Below are 24,373 nucleotides of genomic sequence, written 5' to 3' on the forward strand. Positions count from 1 at the left end.
TTCCAGGTCACAACACACTTACATTAAAGTCACGAGCAATGTATGCTAAAGTTCACTTCAAAATAAAGCAAATAAATATGTGAGCCTAGGCAGTTCTGGAGAATTAGTTCTAAAGAATTGTAGTTTCCTGTTGATATGTGCCTTACGGTATCTAAGACAACTTTTATGTGTGCCAGGAGTGCTTATAATGTTTTTCTTCCATTCAATGTCAAATAAAGTGAGACTTCCATGTGCAGCCTTTCTATCACCAGGGCCCTTTAATGGCCTTTCTCCTTTATCAGGCCACCTATTTTCAAGACACCTGTAGAAGAATAACTATCTTTGGGACCTCTAGCCTCTGATTCACACGTGGCTGAAATCAGAGAGCATATTCAAAAAATTAATAGAGGGAAACACATGCTCACACAAACACAGACTTCATAAGCCTTCTTTTTTTTTTCCATAGGAAATTGCTCTAAAAAGATACTCTTCTGCCTCTGGGTTTACAAGAAATGATCTCATTGTAATCAAAACGGATGTCCTATAAAAGACATTGGAAGCTTTTTCCATCCAAATGAAAGATAAACAGTTAACACTGCGCAGTATCAGAAGATTAAACAGGCAGCTGTAAGTGATACACTAGTGAAAGAGGGTGTAATGTACTGCTTAAAGAAGCAAAGTTCTGTTTCTTTTGGAAGGGAGGCAGGTTTTTTGCATTATGTGATGGACTTCTGCATCCATTCTCCTGCTACTATTGAGTGTATTTCTGATGGTAAAATAAGTTCCTTTTCACATCAGTTTGTTTCCTGTTGCTGTTGTTTATATGGGGATTCCCTCCCCTAATAACATAAAAACCTTTTCTAATGTCCAGTATACTGGAATATCATATAGACCTTCAGGGTTCACATTAAATCAGGAATAATACGAAATAAAAGTGATATAAAGATTGGCCAACGCATAAAGGAGAAGTTAGGGGGCAGGAAAGATTTTATAGAGAGTATGAAAAAAAATTGTAAGAAATATCCTCCGTCTAGAAATGCCTTCAGATGATATAGACAGGAGTAATGATTCATAAATAGGAAATTATGAAAGAGATAAATGATCCAAAGTTACAGGAAAATTCACTTTTCATGTCTAGTAAAATGAGCAAACAGAACAGACTTTTCACCTCTATTGGGGAGAGCTCAGTAATATGATATTTACACTGATCAGCTAAAAATACCAATAGGATTGAAGAAGCAATGGATTTTGCAGTGACTGATGCTGCAAAGTAGAAGTGTGTGATTGCACGGTTCAGCAGACTGCCCATGACCTGTTGCAAAGCAGTTTCATTTATAGGACTTCTTTGTCTGGCATGACAGAACTTGACCTAAACTTTGTATTTTAGTCTGGTCTGACATCTCTTTGGAAGAATAGCAGTGTCCACTTCCCAGCCAGTGTAAAAGTAATACTCAACACAGAGATATTTCCTATTATTTATTATGGCACTTTAAAGCATATAAACTCCATTTCTAGCCAGTTCTAAAAAAAAATGATGCTTTAAATTTTAGGCAATAGTTCAATAGAGTTTGGTTAAGAGTTTTCAGAAAGCTACTAGGCAGGAAATAAGAATTTTGCTAGGAAACAAAGAGTGTTCTCAAAATAAGGCTTCTTTTCAGCAAAGCACTTATGTGTTTCTTAAGTTAATCATGCCAGTTGGATCACTAGTATGCATATTTTTTTCAGGTAGGAAATTTCTGGATTTGAAACATGAAAAAGAAAAGCAAACCTACCTCTGAAAATGCATTCCTTTATTTAAATACCAACCAAGCTTATCTCCTACCTATGCCCACCCAGTTCTAGTTACTTTGTAGGCTGCAAGTTAGAAACAACTCCAGAGGTGGAACTCTGAATGGCTTTCCTGTTCCAGAGTTTACTACTTTATCAATTAAAGATGGGAAGGTTGGTCAAAATTCAGTTTGCCATTAACCATCCCTTACCATCAGGGAGAAGATATAGTGCTATCTTGAACTGAAACCAGTAAAGTGTAAAACCAAACTGAGTTTTTATAAAACCTCACTTTAAAATTCCACTATAGTAACAACATTTCCACTTCATATATTTGAAAATTTTATTTAATAGCCTCAATAGATCAGAATAGTTACATAATAGTTACATCACGGCTTTTAAAAAGGATTGCACTCAGCTACTCAGTCCATTGAAATACTAGAAAACAGGGAAAAGGAAAAAATGGAGTGTAAAGGAGCTCTGTCCACTGAACTGAGTTGTTTGTCGCAAGTTCCTACTGAATATGAAGGCCTGTCCTCATGCCTTCTGGTAGACTCTAACACACTTAACACCGTTCATGTCACACTCCTAGAAGATACAGAAATGAATTCATTAATTTGCATCAATATAGAACGTAAGAGAAGAGGCTGCAGGTAAAGATCTTAGAGTTACATGTCAAGCTACCAGCTAGCAGCATTCGACGAACAGAAAGCAAGCTGAACTCACCACCACCAATTGTCCATCCACTAGTTTCCGCGTTATTATGGTCTTCTTGCCATCCCACTCCTGTTCCTGAATCAATGATCCATCATCTTTTAAGTTGACAAGGGTCTGGAAAAGGAACCAGAACATTAGTATTTTACCCATGGCGCTTGATGAATGAAGGCTGATGCTTTCTAACACCTTACCTCAAAGGAAAAATTCCCACCTCAGCTCACTCAATAGTAATTTTGCCATTGATTTCTACAAAGCCAGGATTTTATCCCAAATTTTTCATTGATCCTGTTCTTACATTATCTCACTGTTTGTTCAGTCACTGCTCTGACACAAGCCTGGATGAAGCAGACCTTTGACAGCATGCACAATTTCAATTAACAAGAGCAGACGATGTTCTCTATTCACCTCTTTGTATTTGGGCTTCGAGCTTTTGTGTCACATTTATCTGATCTTACAATAATAAATGGATTGCCAGTGTGTGACCGAAAGAGGGGAATGCTACACAGATAGCATTCACAGTAGGAGGTGAAAAGAGATGTTTGAGGGTTTCCTTGTGTTTAACCTCCTCTTGCATGAATATTCTCCCTACTCAAGGCAGGGAGAAGCTCTTTGCCTTCTAAACGGGAGACTGGGGACCATGATTCACATTTATGCCCTATGTATAAGTTTTCCGACTGCACACTGAAATAGACTCTCTTGTTATGCAAATATGAGGGACTGAGCAGTAAGGTTTACTGCAGGGCTGAATTGCCTCTGATTAAACATCAATGGGATTTTTCCATTGTCTTCAAATAAAGCGGAATTTGGCCTTTAACACGGATTTAGAAGTCTGTTAGTTTTATTAGCACAATGCTTGTCTTATATTATTAGTTTCAGCTTTTTCCCTATTTGCAGATTGCTTAGTCCAGAGAAACAAATTGATTTCAATGAGACTTACAGTGGCAGCTGTCCATCAAACAAAGCATTGTTAATGCAGGTGTCAAAACTATTTTTGAAAATACTATCTTTCAGTGAATCACCCAAAGGACTGGGTTTACTCAGTAGAAAGACTAGTACACTGACCTGAGTTTTTCTGCCATCTAATGTATTTTCTTCAAATTTCTCACCAAGCTTGAAGCTGAACTGTGAAGTTTTGAAGGTGCTTTCTGTTTTTACGGTGATTGTATCTCCGTCCTTAACAATGTAAACATCCGGTTTAGCCATACTTCCCATTTTTCTCATGGCCATACCCACACCTGCAAAGCAAAGGAAACAGTATTATAGTCAGTTAAACCCTAAGGCTTAGGTCAACATAAGAGTTCGAACATTTAATTCTCATTTAATTAGGTACTTAAGTACACTTGAGAACTAAAGCTCAAGAGCCACAGAGAAAGAGGATGTTTTTAATTATCCATTGATGGGAGAGGAAAAAACTTATTTGCAGGGTTATTGTCTTGCTTGGACAGAGCTAAAGTTAAATCTATTTTGCCCTCTAGAGGACTAGCAGCTCTCTCAAAATTCAGCACTGAATTTTTTAAAGAGAAATAAGCAATAATCAGGAAAGCAAACAAAAGCAGCAACCAATATAATTTTTCCCTTCAACTTTTGAACGCTTTAGAAATTCTGCAGACAATTTTTAGCTGACAGGTCAATCCACCTGCATATTTATTTCAGCTTACTCCAGATATCCCCCTCCTTAGTTCTGTATAGAATTTCGAATACGCTGTTTTTGAAATTTCATCTTCTACATCCCATACACAAAGTAAGGAATGCTGAATTAGAATACTCCTATCATGCAAAATAGTGTTCTCAGACAGCTTACACACACACGCATGCACAAGGAACTTGAGAGCAATGAGCTTTGCGACGTGACTCAGAATTCAGCACAGTAAGAGTATCATCTTGAGACAGCAGTCTTCAAAACTCTTCATCAGAAGAGTCACCCTGCTTCAGCCCCTACGTGTACTGTTCAAGTGCTTTGCCTCAGTCTTTTTGATCTGATAGATGAAGATATGAAGAAGAAAGTATTCAGGTAACAAGCTGGCATCCATCAGACTGGAAAGTGAAGATCTGAACTGAGAGCTGATGAGCAACCAAATGGAGCAGAAAGTGCCACCAAGTAAGTGAGCATCTGTGCTCTGCCGCTGGTGTAGTTAGAAAATACTGTCACATACAGCACAGCACAGCGCTCCCCTGGCGTGTGTAGGTTACTTTAGTGACAGCTGACTCCACAACACAAAGATCACAGTTTCCTCAGGGGTGTAAATGAGAAAATAGTGCCCATAACAAAAACCAGTCCTGCCCAGTTCAGGTTTTCTGACTGGAAATGGAAGTTATTGTCATGGCAACTCCCCCCCCCCGGACCTTTGCTGGTGTCCAGTGCAGAGTATTCAGTGAGTTATTTCATCAGCTACACCTTGCAATCTGACTAAACAGATACGAGCAGCCTATTTTTCCCAAGCCATGTATTTTTTCCCCATATGGCAAATAGTAACATTCAAAATTCTTCACTCTACCCTTGCAGATTCTTATATGCAGACTGAGCAGAATCTGCAGAATCTCATTTGTAGTGCATCTCGCTAGGATCAAAGGCAGAGATTTGTGTAAGTAGCCAGCAAGAGTGAGATGCAATAAAAAGGACAGGCTTCTAAAATGTAACTTGAGGTAGATTCAGTTGCCTAAATTGTAATTTAAAAAAAAAGTGACTTTTGTTTGTTTTTAGATCCCAATCTTTAAAAAGTCAGCTGCTGCCTACATATGGGAGGTGCTCTGTGGCTGCAGCGCTTAATTTCTCCTTTGAAGCTGCAAAGCTGCTTCCTGGGCATGCGCCTCGTTCTGGCTCGTCAGACGTGAGCAGTGTGGCATCACCACATGGATGAGCTGAGCTGAGCTTTAAATAGTCTCACCCGTCCTCCATCAAAGTCTTCCGAAAGGCTCAGTCTAGAAGACATCCTCAGCTCATACCTAATGCATACTGAAAGGCCTCTCACAAAATGCAGTTGCAGCCACCGCTATCTGTCGAGTCTATGCGGTGATGCCTTTTATACTTTACATGAAGAATGTGAGGCCTAGACTCCTTCCTCTCCTCCCCCCAAGGAGATTCAAGGCCGCGTTTCCTACCTTTGAGAAAGTAACTGAGCTTTCCAGAGTGAATAAAGCGCAGAAAATAATTCAGGATTCACTGGGCTATACACAGACACTACAAGGTTTCTATGACCTGCCGGCCAGGATGCTCACAGGGAAGTGGGAAATCTGAGCTTTCCGAATAGGCTCCTGGTGTTGATTCTGTACTTTTTAAAGCGACTCAGGGTTACAAAATATGTATTAACCTGCAAGCGGGGATAGCAAGCCAGGACGACACCCTCTCAGACAAAGGTGCTGCCCGCAGAAGAATAGAAATCGTCTTTGGCAATGCCACCAGCTCTTCAGTCAGCTATAGGCAGCTCATCCAGTTTTGAGGTATCTCTGTCCCTAGCGCGGAGACACCCGCGATGACTCCTTGGCAAACCAGGGACCAGGTTCAGCCGGTCTCATCGCCACGCCGGAGCAGCTCCCCGGGAGCCAGCCCGTGTGTGCCCGGCCCGGGGAGCGGGGGGCAGCGGCCCGACGGCACGCTGACACCAGCCCCCTTGCCCAAAAGCATCCCCCCACGTTTTAAAGCGCGGGGCCGACCCCAGCGCAAGGGGCGCCCCCTCGGCGGCGAGCAACGCCCGCCCCGGCCGCAGCGGACCTGGCCGCGCAGCCCCTCCGCGCCCCCCCCCTCCTCCGCGGCTGCGCAGCGCCCCGCAGACCTTGGACAGAGCCTCGGCCGCGGAGGCGGCGGAGCCGGGCGCAGGGTTCCCGCTGCCCCCGCGGCCGAAAATACCCCATCCGCCCCGCGTCCGGGGAAGGGGGGGAGCGGGGTGGGCAGCCCGGCCTCCCTGCTGGAGGCGCTGAGCCCCCCCCGCCCGTGCCCCTTGGCTCCTTACCCAGCTCTTTCATATATTCCTCAAAGCCCTCGCTAGAGACGAGGCACCATTTGCCTAAAAACGCGTCGATGGCCATCGCGGCGGCGGCGGCGGTGGTGGTGGCGGTGGCGGCGATGTCCCTGGGGAGGCGCGGCGGCAGGACGCGCTGCGCCGGGGCCGCGCCGCCTTTATAGCGGGGCCGCCGCCACCAGCCGCCGCCGAGAGCCAATGGGGCGCCCGGCGCGACCCGCCCCGGCCCCGGCCCTCGGCCCCCGGGCACCCCCGCCCCAGCCCCGGCCCCGGCCCCCGGCCAGTCCCCGCCCGGCCCCGGCCCGCCCGCGGCGGCGGCAAGAGCGGGCACGCCGCGCCGCGCCTCCCCTGCGCACGCACACGCGGACACGCACACGCGCGCACACACGCAGCCAGCCCGGCCCCGCACCCAGGACGCCCTCGGTGTATCCTGCCTTAGTGAACTAACTGCCGCAATGTGTGGCTTGCTGCGGGCCTGCGAGGGAGCAGGCAGCGCCTTTTATTTGGGGGGGGGGGGTCAGGCAAAATCGCGCAGGTGCGTGCGGTACGCGGGGGAAATCTCAGCCTTGGTGCAGCCTCGTCCGTCAGCGCTGGATAAAACGCGACTCGCTGCCTTGGTCCCAGCGCGTGTTACGCTACAGCGCCCTGATTTCTGCTTCTTAAGGGAAAACGGAGCAGTTGCTGTTGATGCAGACTGACTCAGAAGTACCATCTCAAAACACACGCGGTGACGCGGTCCTGTGAGGTTTTGGCAAATCTTTGGTCACGCTCTATCAGGTGAGCGCAGAGTAAGCCACTGTCGCATTTTTTCTGGAAAAGCTACTCGCTTCTAACGCACCACAAAACTCCTAATTCCAATGTACCCCAAAGATGATGTTTCCCACATTGGGGTTGTGCTGTTATCTGCCTCTTTTGGCCGTATCAGAACAGATGAAACCCAGAGCAACTCCTGACTGGAAAAAAAAAATATGGAAGATGTGGAAGACTGGCAGATATGCCTAGTGCCTGGAATTTTTTCGATGGAGTGACAGTGGCCAGGAGTCTGCGCTAGGGATGTCAAAACCAGACAAAGACAACAAGGTCTCTGTGCTGGCTAGCTGGTTGCAAAAATCCTAGGATTTTTGCAACCCCACAAGGTGTCACAAACCTGAAAGCTTTGGTGCACTAAAAGCCAGAAGTACAGTTTTCTCTTTAGACTCTACAGTGATGCAAGCTAGTAAAGCTAAAATGAATCAGTTAGAAGTTTCAAAACTTTATAGAAAAAGATCAGATTTATATATACTAAGTAATTAGCTCATTTTTAATAGAGGGTTTAAAAAAAAATCCTTCTGTTTAACTATCCTTCCCTACTGAGCTGCCTTTAATTACCTTCCACTTCTCTGACTGTATGTTTTCTTTTCATATGCAAACAATGCTATAGCGTCTGATCATAAAGTAGCAAGCCACATTGCCTTTTTTTTTTTTTTTGTCATTAAATAGGTACGTTGTAACACAAGACTTCCAGCTTCCCTCCACTTTTTTGTCTTGCACAAAAGACTCTGGAGTAGATTTTAAATTAGGCTGATGTTTACTACCTAATTCATGTTAGTGGAACCAAAATGCTGTGTATCCTGTAGTTCTTTTCTGGTTGCTTTCAGAAAGCATAAATTAAAAGCAATTAGATTAGGGATCAAACAGAACCATCTTTCAGGAGTTAGGAATCTTCAGTCCTGTAAAATGGGGACATTATCTAGAACTAGAAATCTTGGCTTTAATCCATCTATGCTAGCAAAGAATTTCTGATGTACACTTCTGCAGCGCTGTCGGCAGATGGCTTACGACATGCAAACAGTATTCAGATAAAGGTGTTGATAAGGCAACAAAAGATGAAAAATCCACTATTTCCATCTAGTGGTGAGACAGTATTTCTGGATCCAAAGTATACAGAGATCTAGCCATCTACCTATGCTGAAGGTTGCTTACATTTTTGAATCCTCCTACAAACCTTTTGCTTGAATTTATTTTCCTCACAATTTTTCAGCTCTAGGTGTGTAAATTCATATAAGATCATCTTTTTATCAAGAAAGGAGAATCTTATCTCTTTTTTTTTCTGAAAATAGTTAATACCTCTTTCAATTTTTACAAAAATCTAATGTTTTGTATATTAATCTCGTGATAAGGAGGACTGTCAATGCCACATCTTGAAAATTCTTTGAAGCGGAATATAGCACTGAAATCTGTGGTATTCACACATCAGAGAAAGTCTACTGAAGGTGACCAGAAATTTTTCCTTCTGGGTAAGATACATGTGGGCTGCGCTGCAAAATATACATTATTTTTTTACTATGACAGTACAGTGTATGAATACTGTGTGTTGGTCAAATATTTCAAAGATGAGGGAACTCATTTCCCTACTTTGGGAGACAAAATAACAAGGTTAGATATTCAGAGACGCTTAACCCACTGGAATCTCTCTCTGTAAATCTGTATTCCTGTCTGATTTGGGGCTAACCTCAAGGTCAAATGTTTCCAAGTGTCATGCATGTAGTCTGCTCTCCTGTCTAGATATACCCAAATAGAAGCAGCAAATACATACATTAATACTGGAATACATTGAATTTGTATGCCATATATTACTATTTCAGTGCAAAGAGCTGAAGTTCTCTGAGAGAAGTTCTTTTTGTCTCCAGATTAGGCTATACATTGTCCAAGAGAAGCAGAATCAAAATTTACATTGAGAACTGTAAATTTTCTTTTGAAAGCTAGTTGCACGGAAAACACGTAGCCACAGTGAGAAGCAACCACCTGTTTGGCAGTTTGGGCCTGCCAGAGAGAATGTTTTCCCAAGGTAGTCAAGCCCTTGAGTCTCGTAGGAAGGAGGATATTACAATCCTTTATTACCAATTGCAAAGAAAAAGGCCAAGGGAAAAGAGTGCAAAGAGACCTTCGTTCCACTCCTTTGGGCAACTGTGCGTAGCACAGCTATGCTTCACCCAATGGCAGTTGGGAAGCTGTGGCCAGCAGTGCTTGAGGTTTTTCTTCACGTAGCCATAGCTTTACCCACTGCATGCAAGCCAAGCCAGGCTTTCTCTTTCGGAGTAGTAATACCTGCTGCTTGGGCAGGGCAGAGCACCACCTCCTCTTCTGCAATATATCGCTGATTAGGAGGTGCAACTTTTCCCCTAGACCTTTACTCATTAAAAAGCCCATATGTTTAATTTGGAAGGAACCCAATCTGATAACAGTATGCTTTGTCTTACTGTGTAAGAGGGAAGATCTCACCTTCCTTCTAGTATATGTATACTACATAGCACCTTCTCTAAGTGCCAGGCTTCTCATAGACGAGATTACCTCTTAACAAAGCTTTGAGAAATGGCCAGGAAAACTGGACAGCACAGCCCAAATTTTACTCTTCAGTCTACACCTAGCTGTGAAAAAAATGAAAACAGCCTATGAATAATAGTTACTCACCCCCAAGGTATGGATGAGAAAAATTGCATAGGTAGCATAGCTTTGTTTCTGTTTCCTTACTGTTCGAGCGTGGTTTTTCTTTCCCAGCCATGTCATCATTGGGCAGACATGATCAAACACGTGTTATGGTTGCATATGGTCACATAGCTGGCACAGGTAAGCTCAGAAGCTCATTACTTGGGCAATACTAGACCAGGGATTATGAAGCAACACATGAACCTACATGTTTTCATTTGTATGTCAATATGCTCAAAATTTTCTAGCATAGAGGTATTTCATTACCTCTGAGTTAAAAGAGCTGGGCATATCCTGCATTTTCTCAATGGGCTTTGTGCAATAAATCTCAGTTTTCAAGTCAAAACAAAGCTGTTTTACTCCCCAGCACGGACTTAGTCTTAGGCATTAGCCTCTAAGGAGACCTTGTGATGGATCTAGACATTGTTGCTTAGGCTGCCAGGGACAAGCTGGCTGTTACTTGTACACATACAGTATCTGGCCAGTTCGAGCCCTGATCAGAGCTGATGCCACGAAGCATTACTATAATGCAATTAACACACCGTCAACCTCAGCATATGTTCTGCACACGCTCATCAGCATGTTCAAAACAAGTTTAAAGAGAAATGCTTACACTGATGGTAAAATTTACCACTGCAACATTGTGACAGCTCACTGGATGTACCCTGCCCAAAACGATGGGAGAAAGCACAAAAGCCTGCAGTAAGCAGCTCCAGACTTCACATTTCAGAGGAAAATGACCTCATTTCAGCTCCGTGCCAGCTCGGAGTGACATCAGATATAGGAGCTTGTGTCTAATTTTGGAAGCTTTTAGAAATCCCACTGGCATCTACCCTGAATAGTAATCATCCTCACATCAGTATGAAAATATTTTTATTTATCTTCAGAATTTGATAATAAGCACAGTCACAAAGAGGTTAAAGAAGAGATTAGGATGTTTACAAATTGCACATAGTTGTAGTCTGAGCATTGAAAAGGCCTTTGATCTACATAAAGGAAAAACTCATTTGCAGGATATACCTCCTCACAGAGACTTTCAGAAAGATAGTAATCTGGCACGGCTTTTCAGAAAACTCAGAATATATAAAAACTAGCCCGAAGCTCCATAAATAAAACCAAATTTAAAAAAACCTCCTTGTCCTTTCTTTGTGGGCTCAAACAATAAGGACATAAGGGCAAGGACCGCTCAGTCAAATGAAAGGCAAACTGATTTAGAGTAAGTAATCATAAAAGAAATATTTCTAAAAACAAGGAGTAATTTGCTTATGAAATTTAGAATCACAAACTACAGACTTGTCAGATGGATTTTAGAAGGAGTGTATAAAGTCTTAGCATTAAAACCATATTTTTAATTGCATATTATAAGCAGAGTTTACTTACTAAGCATATTACTTGACAACCGCAAAGATAAGAGCAGGAAAAAGTTTAGGTTATAGTTATAATCGTTGCACCACTTTTCATTCTCAGGACATCACCAGAGCATCACATATACAGCAGTTTGGAGGACAGGGCCTGCAACATGTGCTCTATTGAGGAAGTGTCTTCTCTGTGGTCTGGAGAATCGCATTTTCCCTCTGGCATACTCGCCCAGCCTCACAGTTTGTACTTTCCTTTCTGCACAGAAGCACACCCGTAGCATGAGTAAAGACGTCCCCTGTGCCCTGCTGTGTTATACCTTGGCTATTACCACAGGAAAGCGGGAGCTTGAGTCTCCCCCAGCTGAGGAGACTATTGGGTTTAGTGTCACCACAGCCTTGGAAAGTGCCCTAACCCTCTTCCCTGCCTCTCAGGTGTGATGTAGGTAACACCACCTTTCTCTGGCAGCTTTTGAGTGAAAGTGGCTGTTGGCTGTGGCTCTTTGTGCTGCACAAACTTTGTCATCAAGGTGCGTGAGGAATAGTCTGTCTGCCACACTGGGTCTCCCAAAGGACTTTGTCCCAGGGTGTGAAGGGCTTCGGTGTAAAATAGATGCCCAGGCTGGTACTGATAACAGTTAGACTAACTTTTGCCAAAGAGCACTAGACTCCTTACATCTGCCTAGAGCCAGTGACGACAGAGAGAGGCTCTCTAAGGGTTAGCTTCCATTTCTGACTCACCTTGAAGTATGGACTTTCTTTGTCATGGACTGTAGAAAGAACCTAGGAAAAACCTTTTGAAGCTCAAACTAGTTTTTACCACCATCCCATGACCATTGCCAACACACCAAGTCTGCCAAATGTCACATGACTAGCGTTCAAAAGACCTCCTTCCAAGAAAGCGCTTGCCTCTGGCATCTCAGCCAGCCATGCAGGACAGGCAGGTATTCTCCTCTTCTAGACCTAAAAAGACTCATTGTATTTGGGTTCACATCCTTGATTCTTTCTTTAGATCTGATCTCATGAATCTAACACTTAGGCCAGGGAAAACGTGTAGGCAAGTAGGAAATTACATTGCAGTTGCCTGAATTTTCCCTCTGCTTCTGCCACAAGATAGTTTCTGCTACTTTTTCTTGTTGCATGAGCATGTATAGTAGGGGGCAGTCTAACTTGATAGTGAGCTAGCTTATGTGAAAGAAAGGAAGAATTAATCATCCAATTCTTAAACTTGCCATTTCCAGTAAGCACTGTAAAATCACTTGAGAAATGGATATGCAAGACGAGTTCTATAAAACCTCGCATAGAAAAAGAGACTGAAAAAAGAATCACGAAAATAATAATTATTTCTTTTATTCATGACAGTGCTTTGAACCATTCACATTAACTGATAATGAAAAGACAGTTTAGGAAGTCTGTGCATGAACTGTGTTTGAGATGACAAATTTGCTGTTTGCCCTTCTGTAAGCTGGCGACTCTGTTTTTACAGTAAGAGACAGTCTTTGACTCTCCACTGTTTCTTTACTTCATCTTGGACTCCGATGCCAATTAGTGGAGGGAAAGAATTAATAATACATCTTACAGCTTCAGTGATCACTTAGAGAGAACTTTGGGGAAAAACACAACCTAGACAAAACAATTTTTCTGCATTACAAATAGGCTATGCAGTTCCTACTTCTGTGAGGATAAAGCAGAGAGCTCACATCAAAAATACTTTACAACCTACCCAGATTAAGACATGTGTAAGAAAAAAGAGGGACCTGTGTTAGAACTGTTTTGGTACCTAAGCACAGCATCATGACGAGCACCCACAAAAAGGAGTAACTGAGTAACTGTGTTGCATGTACAATGCAAAACTATTCATTACTGAAACAGAAGAAATAGAAGTGCAGCCAATACCCTGTCCTGCTACCTGATCTCTTCCTTCCAAAGGGAAAGGGAATCCCATGAAGTTCTACAATGACCACTCTTACCCAAACTTCCTTCTACGATCTGCAAGGCTGTCACATTCAGTACGAGAACCATACGCTATGTCCACACCTTTAGTTAGCTTTCCGTTTTCTGCGGCTCTCCCACAGTGGTGAAATGGCAAGATACTCTTTCTTCCTCTCTGTCATTTTTATTCATAAAAAATCCTATGTACAATAAAGAAAGCAATACCATAGCCATGTCATTCATCATGCAGTCAAGATTTCACTCAGAAAATAGAGAGGTTGCATTGTTTGCCAGCTTGCTGAAACTTAAGGCATTGGATTTGATTTATTTTGCTGTATGAAGCTGCTTGTAGGAATTTACATAAAAGAAATCTTGTCCGTGCAGTTTGCTTCCCCTTCAACCTGAACATCTTCAATTTGGTATCCTTCAGGGTATGCTGAAAGATCCATAAACTTTGAAGACCTCCTTTGGACAAAACAGGAAGATTTTATTGTTCATGACAAGTTCAATTATTTCATGAGGTTACTAAGCTATCTAATAAGTTGATTGTATTAAAGGAATTAATTGTATTAAAGGAATGACTACTTCTAAAAAATATATACTTAGGATATTTGTCATTTAGCTGTGAGTTTTGCATCTGTATAATGGCTAAATCTTTGCTAGCTGTTTTATCTAGATGAATTTTAAAAATAGCTTCATGATGTACTTATTAAACTTTCTAATCTCCTACCTTAGTGAGAAGCCAGAGAAATTCCAGGCATCAGCATGAAAGAAAGAAAAACCCAAGACACTATACACTTTAAAGGAACAAAAGTCAAATATTAACAAAGAATTTCATTTCTGTATACTAATTACCACATTTCTGGCCCAAAGGTTTTTACAGAACATCTAATACAACAAAAATAAGAGCACTAGGGGAATGAAAGTCATGAAGAAAAAGGGTGAAGGGGTCAAAAGAAACAGAGAAAAAGCAGTAAGCGGGTAAAGAAAGAGCACGTTGCTCTGCCTCTTGCCTGTCCTCCAAACCTTCTGAAGAGATTGTTAGTCTACAGGTTACGAAAAACTGTGAAGGACTTGGTCTTTCCCAGGGTTTGCTTCTATTTTAACTGAGCACTCCCTTCACAAACAGGCCTGCTACTTCACTTTTCTAGCTATTATGTCTTAATAGAGACAATCTTCTCCCGTTAGCAAGTCAAACCTGGCTCATTCAGTAAAGCACAATGCAGCTATCACCTTTGATAGGTGCTAGTGCTAGTAACTTCTGTTTGCAGTACTGCCAGTATATGAGTCTGCTTTACATCAAGTACAGTCTCTAAGCTCACATTAATTTGCTTTCAAGTACAATGTTTGAAACTTACAATAAAAGATGCAATCAAAACAGATGAGCACATGGAATTTCTTTCATCCTCACACCTCTACACATCCCTGGGTACAGTTTTAATTTTGTAAAATCTTGAGAAGACCAACTCAATGTAAAGATGATTTGTTGTTCAATAAAAGACGATTAGAGAGCAGTCACACCTCTAATTGCTTGTGCTGCTGTGGCCCAACATTTCTCAAAATATAGAGCGATGCTGGGGTGGAAGGACAGAAGCAGCAGCAGCCTGCTGGGAGCAAAGCCTCTTGGCTACTCTAAGTTCTTGGCAGACCACAGAAAAGGCTCAGAAGAGTGACCTAGGCCTTCCAGAGGGAAAAGATAGGAGTGGATGAGACCAAATATTATCAGGAAGGAAAAAGGATATTAAGTGAGAAGAGGAAGGGAGGGGAGGTGCAGTTCAGAGAGGAATGGCTGATAAGTGAGCTGTCAGTCAAAGGTAGCTCCAAACCATCCAGCGGAGAAGCAAAGGCCTTGCATTCAGAGAAAGTGGCTGCACATTTTGTTGGATGAAGTGGGCAGGAAGACAGTCGTGCTCAACCTATACTGGGGGTGTGTGTATGCGGAGGGTTCACGTGCTTCATTACATCATATTAACTTCTCAATCATTGAAAATTCCTACAGTGTAGCTGAGGAATTAGGAAAAGACAACCAAAATTAGAGCAATTTTGCATATCCAGCAGTGCAAATACTTGCGGGCAGTTTTCTGAAACGAGTAGGTGATGCCTTCTGCGTGTTGACAAATCATAGTTATCTATTAGATTGCATCATTTTTGAAAGAATTTAAAGAATTAAAGCATCTTCCACTCCTCAGGTTGGGTGTGCGTAGCATACTGCATTGCATCCAGTTTTTCCTGCAATACATAGCATGGACTTGCCCAAATTGAGATCTCTGCAAACGATGAGGAACAGCATTTGCACTGGAATGTACGAACCAGCTAGCAGGTAAAACTCCCTGTAGAAACATTCAATAACATTACTGTTCCTACTTAAATCTCTGTTAAAGATATTATCTTTTTCTAAAAATAACATTGCAGGCATTTTAAAAAGGGAGTTCCCCGGCCATCTATTGTTATCTGCATAGCACTTTCATCTCCTTTAGGACTATCTTCCCTACATGTTGACAAGAACATCTACATAACTAGCTGTTCGTATGATAAACAGGTCTAAGATGATAGAATGACCCGGTATTAAAGGTCTAGATATGTTAATATCATCATCTGCTATCAGAAATCCTACTTGTCCTACATGGTGTGGTATTTGTATTTAGTTAATCCCAGTATTTTGGGGGGCTTGCTCCAGTTCGTCTTATAGTTAGGCAAGAGCCCATGTTTTTGGTGGAGAAATCAAGATTTGTGGGTTAGAGAATAACAATGGGCAAAGTCAATGCGCATCCAGCATGGCTTTGTGCTGTACAAATGACCTTAATACCCTGTATATCCACACAGCCTAGACTGCGCATGTCAATAAAATGTCCGAACAGCAGGTCACTCTGCTTTGTTTCATTCAATCACTCAGGAGCAGCAACTGAGGCTGATCTATGAACAGCTCAGATTAAAAAGTTCTTTAAGTACTTACAGATTAAGTTCATTCAAGATTATCTTTGACATACTTGAAAAATACAGATCTATTTTTACCTACACAGTACAGGAAATAAAGTTCTACACATGAACATAACAATTTTCTCAGGCAGAGAACAATAATGAGAGGAATATCTCCTTGCCTATATCACTTATTCATATCACTTCAGAATCTAGTCAGTGTTGAGAATGCACTTTAGCTTTTTTTTTTCTATTCTATATGATTTTCTTTATTACATATTTGAATGCTAGTCATTACTACTTTTTCATGCACAAAATATATGGGAGTTTTTCCATTGCAAATTGCAGCTCACAGCAGCACACAAAGCACAGGGAGCATCAGCTGACCCCTTGCTCACTGAATCGTCAGTTATCTCTCAGTGACTATACTATACGTCCTTTGTCTAATCTAAGCAAAAAGGTTTGGCATCTCTGGGTTAAAATGCAAATGCCTAGTAAGAGCATGTCCATAGAGAGCCAGATGCCTGTTCTTTAGACTAAAAGAAAAATCACCTTTCTTCAACAGCGGAGAAGTTTTATTTTGGCTAGAAAAACCTGAACTGGGAACTTCATTTTTCACCCTTTTCTCTTCATAAACATGAACCTCAACCTTGCGCTGACACAAAGACTAAGAGTAATCTTACTAAAAACTGGTCCTTTTATAATCACTCTAGAAATCTGATATTACTTAACCCTCGTTTTATTCTTTAAGTGCCCGCAAATGGCTAATTATTGGTTTTAAGATGTATTGAAATGCTTCATACTTAAATACAACTTTTGCAAAAGTTGCCTAGCACTATTGCTGTATAAACTGTTAAAGAAAAAAAATACAAAAAATAAGAAGGTTATCTCATACCTCTGATACATTACTGTAAGAAGGCTTTTGAGCATACAAATATGCGATCAACTGGGGAATGAATTAGCAATTCTGCAGTGCTTTTCCACTTGATCTATCCTCACCTTCTGTGCAAGGCTTCTTCGGTAAGGACTCTTCAAAGTCACGCTATGTGATATTCTTTTAAATTGGAAAAAAAAAAAAAAAAAAGAACCAGAAATCTCCTTTGAAGAGCCTTTCTTCTATTTGTTCCACTTTCTAAGATGCTCTTTTAGCTTCACAGGATTAGAAATTCTTTCAAAAAATTTCAGATGTTCTCAGAATTCCTTCCACCAGAACACAGCCCAGCAGCAGGTTCAGGAGTTAGGATTCTGAGACCACTTCGTAAAGCTGGCGGCTTAATAATAAGGGTAATAACTGACTGCAGAATTGGTATCCATCCCAGATTAAATAATTCAAACATATTGCTCTCGTGTTCAAATTTCATTGACACATCTGCCCCAATTATCTTATCTCATCCTCTTCTTCTCATCTATTTCTTCCAAACACACTGAAGAAAAGAGGTTATCACAGAATACCACAAAATCTTTAGCACAGATCTGCTTCCGCAACATGAAGATATCATCTTGACTTCAGCGTCCTGGTTAAGAAGTCAGCAAAAATCTGCCTTGATAGTGTTGCTACACAATATGATGTTAATTTAATAAAGGACAGCAGCCATTTACAAACCTCACCAAAAATAAAGCAAATCTAGTTTTAGATATAAGATTTGTGTCCTAAATCTGCAGCAAAATTACCTTTGAAAATACATGTATTACATTTTTGTAAAAGTCAGGCATCTGATTAACAATAAATAGGACCAGTACCTCTCAACTCAGGACTACACTTTTTGACCTAGAAACTAGAACTTTAATTACTTTTTCATTAATAACTAAACTAGAATAAAATTGATGCGTATGAAACACACGAGCAGTTGACACCTTCACCTGCACAGCTGAAGAAAAATCAGCCCTCCCACATCCACAGCACTCTACAATACAGATGAGATTCCTAAACACTTACTTTGATAAATAATAGGCTTGTATATAAAGCTATAAACACAGTCATGTTCTTCCTTTGATCTTTACAGCATGTTTAATGAAATTCCTCAAAACCGAGTGACAAAAACATTACAAAACTGAACTTCAAAGACAGCCCTTTCCTCTAACTGTCAAAAACACTAACTTGCCTTTCCCTTTTAGCTAAATTTTGCTACTTCTTTGCAGGATGAGTAGCTTTACTATGTGTTCATAGTCCCGTTACCTTGTCACTTTAATTGCTGGGCTAAGTTCACATTCATCAAATCTCACACTTACAAGAAAAAGAGAGGAAGAAAAGGCAGGTACATAGCAGGAGACAAGCAGAGTATTATAAAATCTACTATATTTGCAGCTTGCCGCTCCTCAACTAAAGTCAATGATGAATATTTCAAAAATTTTTCTCAGATATTTGCATTTAATAATTTTCAAAATTATTACCATTCTAATAGTATTTTACATTCCACTGTACAGAACAACAGAACGTGTTAGAAACAATGTTTAAAGAGATCTGTCTTGATTTTTAACATTTATTAATTTAATAACAAATGTCCATTATTCATATGCAAATAGATGTGATTTTAGTCCAACACACGGGTGACCACAAGACAGCCGGTTAGAAAGACGCACAAAATGGCATAAGCCATTTCGACCTGCTAGTGCTGAAAGATATGTTGCTCCAGTGCATTTTCCTTGAGGGGAAGAGACAGGAATATTTAAAGGGTTCATTCTGCTGCATGTTAAACTGGTCAGCACTTGGCCATCCTTCCCTTTCAGATTTTGTTGCACACGAGAAAAGCCTTTACGCAGCCTGTCGCTTTTGAAACACGTAAACGTGAACACATTTGTTTAGTTCTTCAGGGACTCTTCTTCTTGCTTTTCTGTTCTGCTTTAAGCTCTTTTGCATTACATCTGGAGCTCAACGCTGTTAACATTTCTACTGCTGTCAGGTTGGCTCCTTTCATTATCAGTCGCTCTCCATCAGCTGCAAAGGGAACAAGTTTTAAGAACTCACGAAGTCTAAGTCACAATTGCTTTACTGTGCAGTTCTGTCTCATATATATAAATCTGAATACCCTGCTCATCTTATTTGATTAGAAAGTATTATTTAGCAAGGAATCTGGTTATACAACACTGTAAGAACAAATAACATATTAAATTGCACACAATACATACACAATTTTTATTTCTGTATTGTACCATCCAAAAATCAGAAGTGTTTCTCTAGATATACCTACAGGGAAAACATATTTGATGAGAATGGCTCACCCTATGCTCTGAAAGTCACGTAACAAAAGGCGTAGAAGGGACTGGAAGGCATAATTTCCACACATGGCTCAGCATTTTAGCAGCACATTGTATACGGTCTGTTTGACTTATTTCTTTAGCCAAAACAATGAATTGGTTTATGCAATCTGGTGGTTGTAATTTAAAACTAGAGAGCAAGAGGATTTGTAAAATTCTGAAAAAAATACGTTAAAATAGAGAAGGAGCATTAGAAGTTAAGTATAGTGCCCAAATGAAATATTTCATTTTTGAAATATTTGCAAATATAAAAGACACATACTCAAACCCATATAACGCAATACTGTGCACAGCTTCCAAGTTCCAGCCCCATGTTTGCCAACTACAAGGGCTGTAAACTCTTCACTTGGAAAATCATCAGCTCTTAGAAAGCGAAGAGTTCAGAGAGGTAGCCCTTGGCGTCAGTAAAATATATGGTTTTGGTTTTACACTGTGAGAAACATTAAGCTTTGCTACTTAGGTCTTAATACATCACAGTTAGAGACAAGGATGGGAAGGCAGAGGCATGGGAAAGGGAGAAGAAAGCATAGTCAACACTGTAATGACAAAGCCAAGAACGTCAAGAGCGTTCAATATACTTACAGATTCACTAAATATATGGAAGTTGGAAGAAAACTGCGTAACAAGGATCAATAATAATAAAAACTTTAGTGGGCTACCTGCCATATTGGGCCATTAAGGCACAGCAGGAAAGACGATGCAGCCAGGAAAGAGAACAAAAGCAGATTAGAGCCATCTGTTCACAGCCTGGACTCTGGGCTGCTTCCAGAGCTGACAAAATTTTCACCATCAGTTCCCTACCGATTCATAGAGTCACAGAATGGTTGAGGTTGGAAGGGACCTTTAAAGATCATATGGTGCAATATATATTCATTATACTTTCAGAGCAAACCAAGAAATTTGTCATAGATCAGTTGATCTCATTCTGTAAGTCCTTCTGTACATGGAAAGTCTTATCTCTATGAGCTGTTCCTTCACACTCAGTAAATAGATAGCAAGTTACTCACACGCATAAGCATCTCAAGCATTCAACTTTCTGTTCTCAAGACTAACATGTCTCTGCCACAATAACATAATAAAAGGGACAGAATGTGAACATATTTTTACATTGAAACAGAGCTACATTCACTGGAATTCTACCTGAGTTGCAAGGGTGCACAAGTATGTCAGTTCAAATGTGGACTCCAGCCTAAAATTAAATCAGCTCTTTGACCTAAGATCCACCAGATCTAACTGTTGTGTGAAGATACATATACACATTTCTCTATACATTAGTCTGCTGGTAATTCCCTCTTTCTTTTTTATTCTTAATTGTAAACATATACCTGTGGACTGGAATGAAGACAAAGTAACCACAAGTGGGAGGAAAAAAAAAATAGAGAAATAATAGTACCATAACAATCTAAATCTAGAAGGATTTTCTGCAAAGATTAAAAATGAACTCCTTACCAAACATAACATCTACAAGTGGTTCAGACCCATCATGTCTCACATCAGTAGTCACTTCACAGTTCCTGTTGGTGTCATAGATTTTTTTATGATATATTCGTTGAAGAAATATTCTGAAAATACATTTGAAAAAGTATTTTATAGATATTTCTATAATTAATTTTAATAGCTTGATGTTGCTAGCTGATCAAAGTATAAATAAAACAGAAATTTCATTTAATAATTTCAGACATGTACTTCTTATGAGAATCAGTCTTAAAAATTCAAATGGATGTGTTATGTGCTAACACATAAAAAGTATATCAAAGAATTTTTCAAATATCCAGCATATGCACATTCTGCATTTGTGTCAGCTCAATTATAATATTGAAAAAGCAGAATCAGCAAAGTCATTCTCATTTTTTCTTTATAGGCCATTTACTTACTGTTTCATTGTTTGGGTTCAGACAGCATTTAGTTATTTAACAATATCTGTTTCCAGCAGGTTTCTCACATGTATGAAATCTACTTAACATTCAGTTGACCTAAAGACATTCTAGATTAACTTGTCTTAATACGACCATTTTAATAGTAGATGTGTGCGCAAGTCTATGCAAAATGACATTTTATATTCCTTCCATGCAGAACTTGTACAAGTTGCATCACTCCGGAAGCATAATTACTTAGATCTCTTTAGCAGCCAATTACCAAGACACAGCAGCTACCGTTTCCTCCTTTCTCTCCCCTTACAAGCATTTGGACCAGTAACTTTAATCCCACACCTACATCCTCAGCAACTGAGAAAACAGCATCTGTATGAGTAGTCTGGAAGAGTTAAACACACACATTTGCATGCCAGAGGCTATACTCAAGACACGGAGATCTTCTACAAATTTGCCTAAAATTAATGCAGCGTGCATCCCAACAATACTTCACAGAGATATAGCCCTTAAGACAAAAATAGCGTCTTCTCAATCGTTAAAAAAAGGTTAGGGTTCTGTCAAGACTAAAGTAAACTACGAAGCCATGCTAACTCCAAGCCCTCGAAGACCAACGTCATGACAGTTTCATAAAGCACAAAGCAGACACAGAAGCTTGTGAACAGGAGCTCCTTCCTCAAAGGATGCACAAAAAAGTCATGTCATTTTCTTGCAGACTCGCTCCTGCTGTGTGCTCTTTCTTTTGCTCGCCCTAGTGACAGCAAACCACATGGTACTGCAGCGGCAGTCGTTTTAACTGCCGCGTTTTACCTCTATTACCAATGCAGTCAGGGCAACAGCTGGAGCCGGTCCGGCCTCTACTCCGTCCCTTTTATTTGGGGAACTACCTTCCGTATTTCTAAGCGCAACTGCGCGACAACCCGGCAAGCATGGCTGCGGAGGAGCCACCGAGGCAGGGCTCTGTGGAGGGTCCCGGGGCACAGGCCACACTGCGGTCACAGCTTTAGCTTTTAGTTCACCGCCGAACTATTAAAGGCTGCGAGGATAATCTCAGCCCCCGAATAAACAAACAAAAGGACAGACGTCTAGCGCTCACACCTGCTGTGGAAAACATAAAACCCAAACCCTGCGAGCATCGGCCGTATGAGGGGAGCTCTTTAAACTGAAGCAGCGAGGGAAGCCCCAAGGCCGGAGGCGGGGGAAATGGCGGCGCCCCCCGGCCGCCTCCCGCCGCGCCGGGCACGGCCCCACGACCGGGCCGGCGGGAGGCGCCGCGGAGCCGGCGGCGGGGCCGGGCCGAGCCGGGTCGGAGCAGCCCCTCACCTCGTACTCTCCACGTTAGGCTCGAACGGGCAGAAGCGGACCAGGATACTCTTCACGGGCCGCAGCGCCACCCGGATCCTGGACGCCATTTTCCTTCCGCCTCCCCTACTACAACTCCCAGCAGCCCTCTCGCAGTAGCAGCCGCGGGAGGAAAAAGGCGCGGGCGTCTCCTCGGCCCCGCTGAGGCTTCTGGGAGGTGTAGTGCGAGGAGCGCGGCCGCCATGGCCGCCGCGGCTTCCCTCAGCGGGCGGGAGGGCTGCCGGCGCCCGCTGCGCGGCGGGGCGGGCTTTCGCCTGTAGCAAAGCGGCGTGATGGGGGAAAAACCGTCGCTGTGGGGCTCGGGGAGTGGGTGCAGTCCTCGGGGTGAGCCTTGGGGAGGGGGAGAGCTGTGGTCCCCCCTCGCTGGGAAGGGAGGAGGTGCTGGAGCCTCCGAGCGGTGTGGGATGTTTCTCTGTAGATACTCGCTCTCGTGAAAATTTTAAATATAGCTCAGAGCATCGGGTCGATGGGCTGCTTCTAGTTCCTGCGCCGGTAATCCTAGTCCTGCGGGTAGCTCTATGTATATTCTGCGTCCGCCTAAGGCGCGCGGAAGGCCGCCTGCATCGCAGGGTGTCGTAGAGGCCTAAATGGGTCGCTTGTCGTTTTTCCCCTCTTCGGCGGCGTTAGGCTACCTGCTTTACAAGCCTGATTTAATAACCTGAGGCGCTCAGGGCTGTGCTCGTTTGTAGTCAACGGAGGGAGCGAGACCAACCAACCGAGCTGTTCCGACTCTGGTTTTGACTTGCACAGCACTCGAAATGCCAAATTTAGGCCTGAATTTACATACCCAAATGTAAGTGGTGAAAGTACCTGCTATGGGTATGAAGATTCGCTCAAGCAGAATCCGTTGCAGTTATTATTATCGTAAGCATTTACATTTACCTGTTCCTAACCAATGCTTCGCTGTGGATGTGCCAAACAACAGCCTTCTGCCCTATGGCTTTGGAATGACGGCTTGATTCACCTTTATATTTGTTCTGATAACATTCATTCTTTGGACACTGAAGTACATGAAGTATAACTGGAACGATTACCATAATGTATTGCTGCTGTTGCAGCTGTGATGCTCTAAGGAAATGAAAAAAAGAGTAGGTGCATAGGTAGAGGTAACACTTTTTATTAGACTGGTAGATACGCTTAGGGGAAAAAAAGGCAAGCTTTTCCATAAAATACCTTCTCTGGGGTCTGAAACAGCTCGCAGGCCTTTGTACAGTTTAGAATTGTATGCAGTAAGCAGAAGGTATAGGGGAAGATAGAGTAATTTTTGCATGAACTTAAAATGTGAGGTTGCTGAGGAAGTCTGGCTTTTGTTTTCTTCATGCTGATTCTATTCTGTAGTAACTGATGGATTTTGATACCTTCCAGAACTAGTGTAATAGCCAATATGATTGGATAAGCGAGGATATGAATGAGGATAAATGAGCAGTAGCCAATATGACTAAAGATAAGATAGAGGCAATATTTTACAATATACCGAGAAGCAGGGAGATTTATTATAAAAAACAATACAGTGGAAGTGAATACATTTTTCTAGTGGCTTAGATAGGGCAGTTACATATGTAGTCTTGAAACAAAGGTTTTTAGATATTCATGGATGTGTTCATGTCATTTATATATTTTCCACTAGATGGCGGAAGTCTCCTTGATAAATTGTTATAATGGTCTCATTACTTTGTTCTGCTGGTGTGTACTGATGTCTCATTAAGGATTGGGTACAGCATGGAATAAAGCCAGTAGTAATGGTGTTTAAACACATGTTGTGAATTTCTGTGAAATGTTTAATTCAAACCTATGTTTCCAA

General features: G+C 41.7%; 2 protein-coding genes across 2 annotated transcripts; both read right to left on the reverse strand.

The window, feature by feature from the left end:
- Positions 1 to 1,442: 1,442 nt before the first annotated feature.
- LOC104153551 (fatty acid-binding protein 5) lies at positions 1,443 to 6,590 on the reverse strand. The gene is made up of 4 exons (XM_068932438.1): positions 6,411 to 6,590; positions 3,526 to 3,698; positions 2,473 to 2,577; positions 1,443 to 2,334 (listed from the first exon to the last, which is right to left on the reverse strand). Exons 1-4 carry the CDS (start codon positions 6,484 to 6,486, stop codon positions 2,284 to 2,286), a joined length of 405 nt encoding a protein of 134 aa, XP_068788539.1. The 5' UTR covers positions 6,487 to 6,590; the 3' UTR covers positions 1,443 to 2,283.
- Positions 6,591 to 12,564: 5,974 nt separating this feature from the next.
- Positions 12,565 to 22,687, reverse strand: MRPL53 (mitochondrial ribosomal protein L53). The gene is made up of 3 exons (XM_068932439.1): positions 22,534 to 22,687; positions 20,792 to 20,904; positions 12,565 to 19,022 (listed from the first exon to the last, which is right to left on the reverse strand). The coding sequence occupies exons 1-3, from the start codon at positions 22,620 to 22,622 to the stop codon at positions 18,895 to 18,897; spliced, it is 330 nt and encodes a 109-aa protein (XP_068788540.1). The 5' UTR covers positions 22,623 to 22,687; the 3' UTR covers positions 12,565 to 18,894.
- Between the last annotated feature and the right edge of the window lie 1,686 nt (positions 22,688 to 24,373).

Source organism: Struthio camelus, chromosome 2 (assembly GCF_040807025.1).
Source record: "Struthio camelus isolate bStrCam1 chromosome 2, bStrCam1.hap1, whole genome shotgun sequence".
NCBI classification, from domain to species: Eukaryota; Metazoa; Chordata; class Aves; order Struthioniformes; family Struthionidae; genus Struthio; species Struthio camelus.

Excerpts from the sequence above, each read along its gene's own strand:
- LOC104153551 (XM_068932438.1), bottom strand. The coding sequence starts at position 6,486 with ATGGCCATCGACGCGTTTTTAGGCAAATGGTGCCTCGTCTCTAGCGAG. Across the intron at positions 3,699-6,410 it reads GGAATATATGAAAGAGCTGG|GTGTGGGTATGGCCATGAGA; the intron begins GTAAGGAGCCAA and ends TTTGCTTTGCAG. Across the intron at positions 2,335-2,472 it reads TGGATGGACAATTGGTGGTG|GAGTGTGACATGAACGGTGT; the intron begins GTGAGTTCAGCT and ends TGTATCTTCTAG.
- MRPL53 (XM_068932439.1), bottom strand. The coding sequence starts at position 22,622 with ATGGCGTCCAGGATCCGGGTGGCGCTGCGGCCCGTGAAGAGTATCCTG. Across the intron at positions 20,905-22,533 it reads CCTAACGTGGAGAGTACGAG|AATATTTCTTCAACGAATAT; the intron begins GTGAGGGGCTGC and ends ATGTATTTTCAG. Across the intron at positions 19,023-20,791 it reads ACTTGTAGATGTTATGTTTG|CTGATGGAGAGCGACTGATA; the intron begins GTAAGGAGTTCA and ends TTCCCTTTGCAG.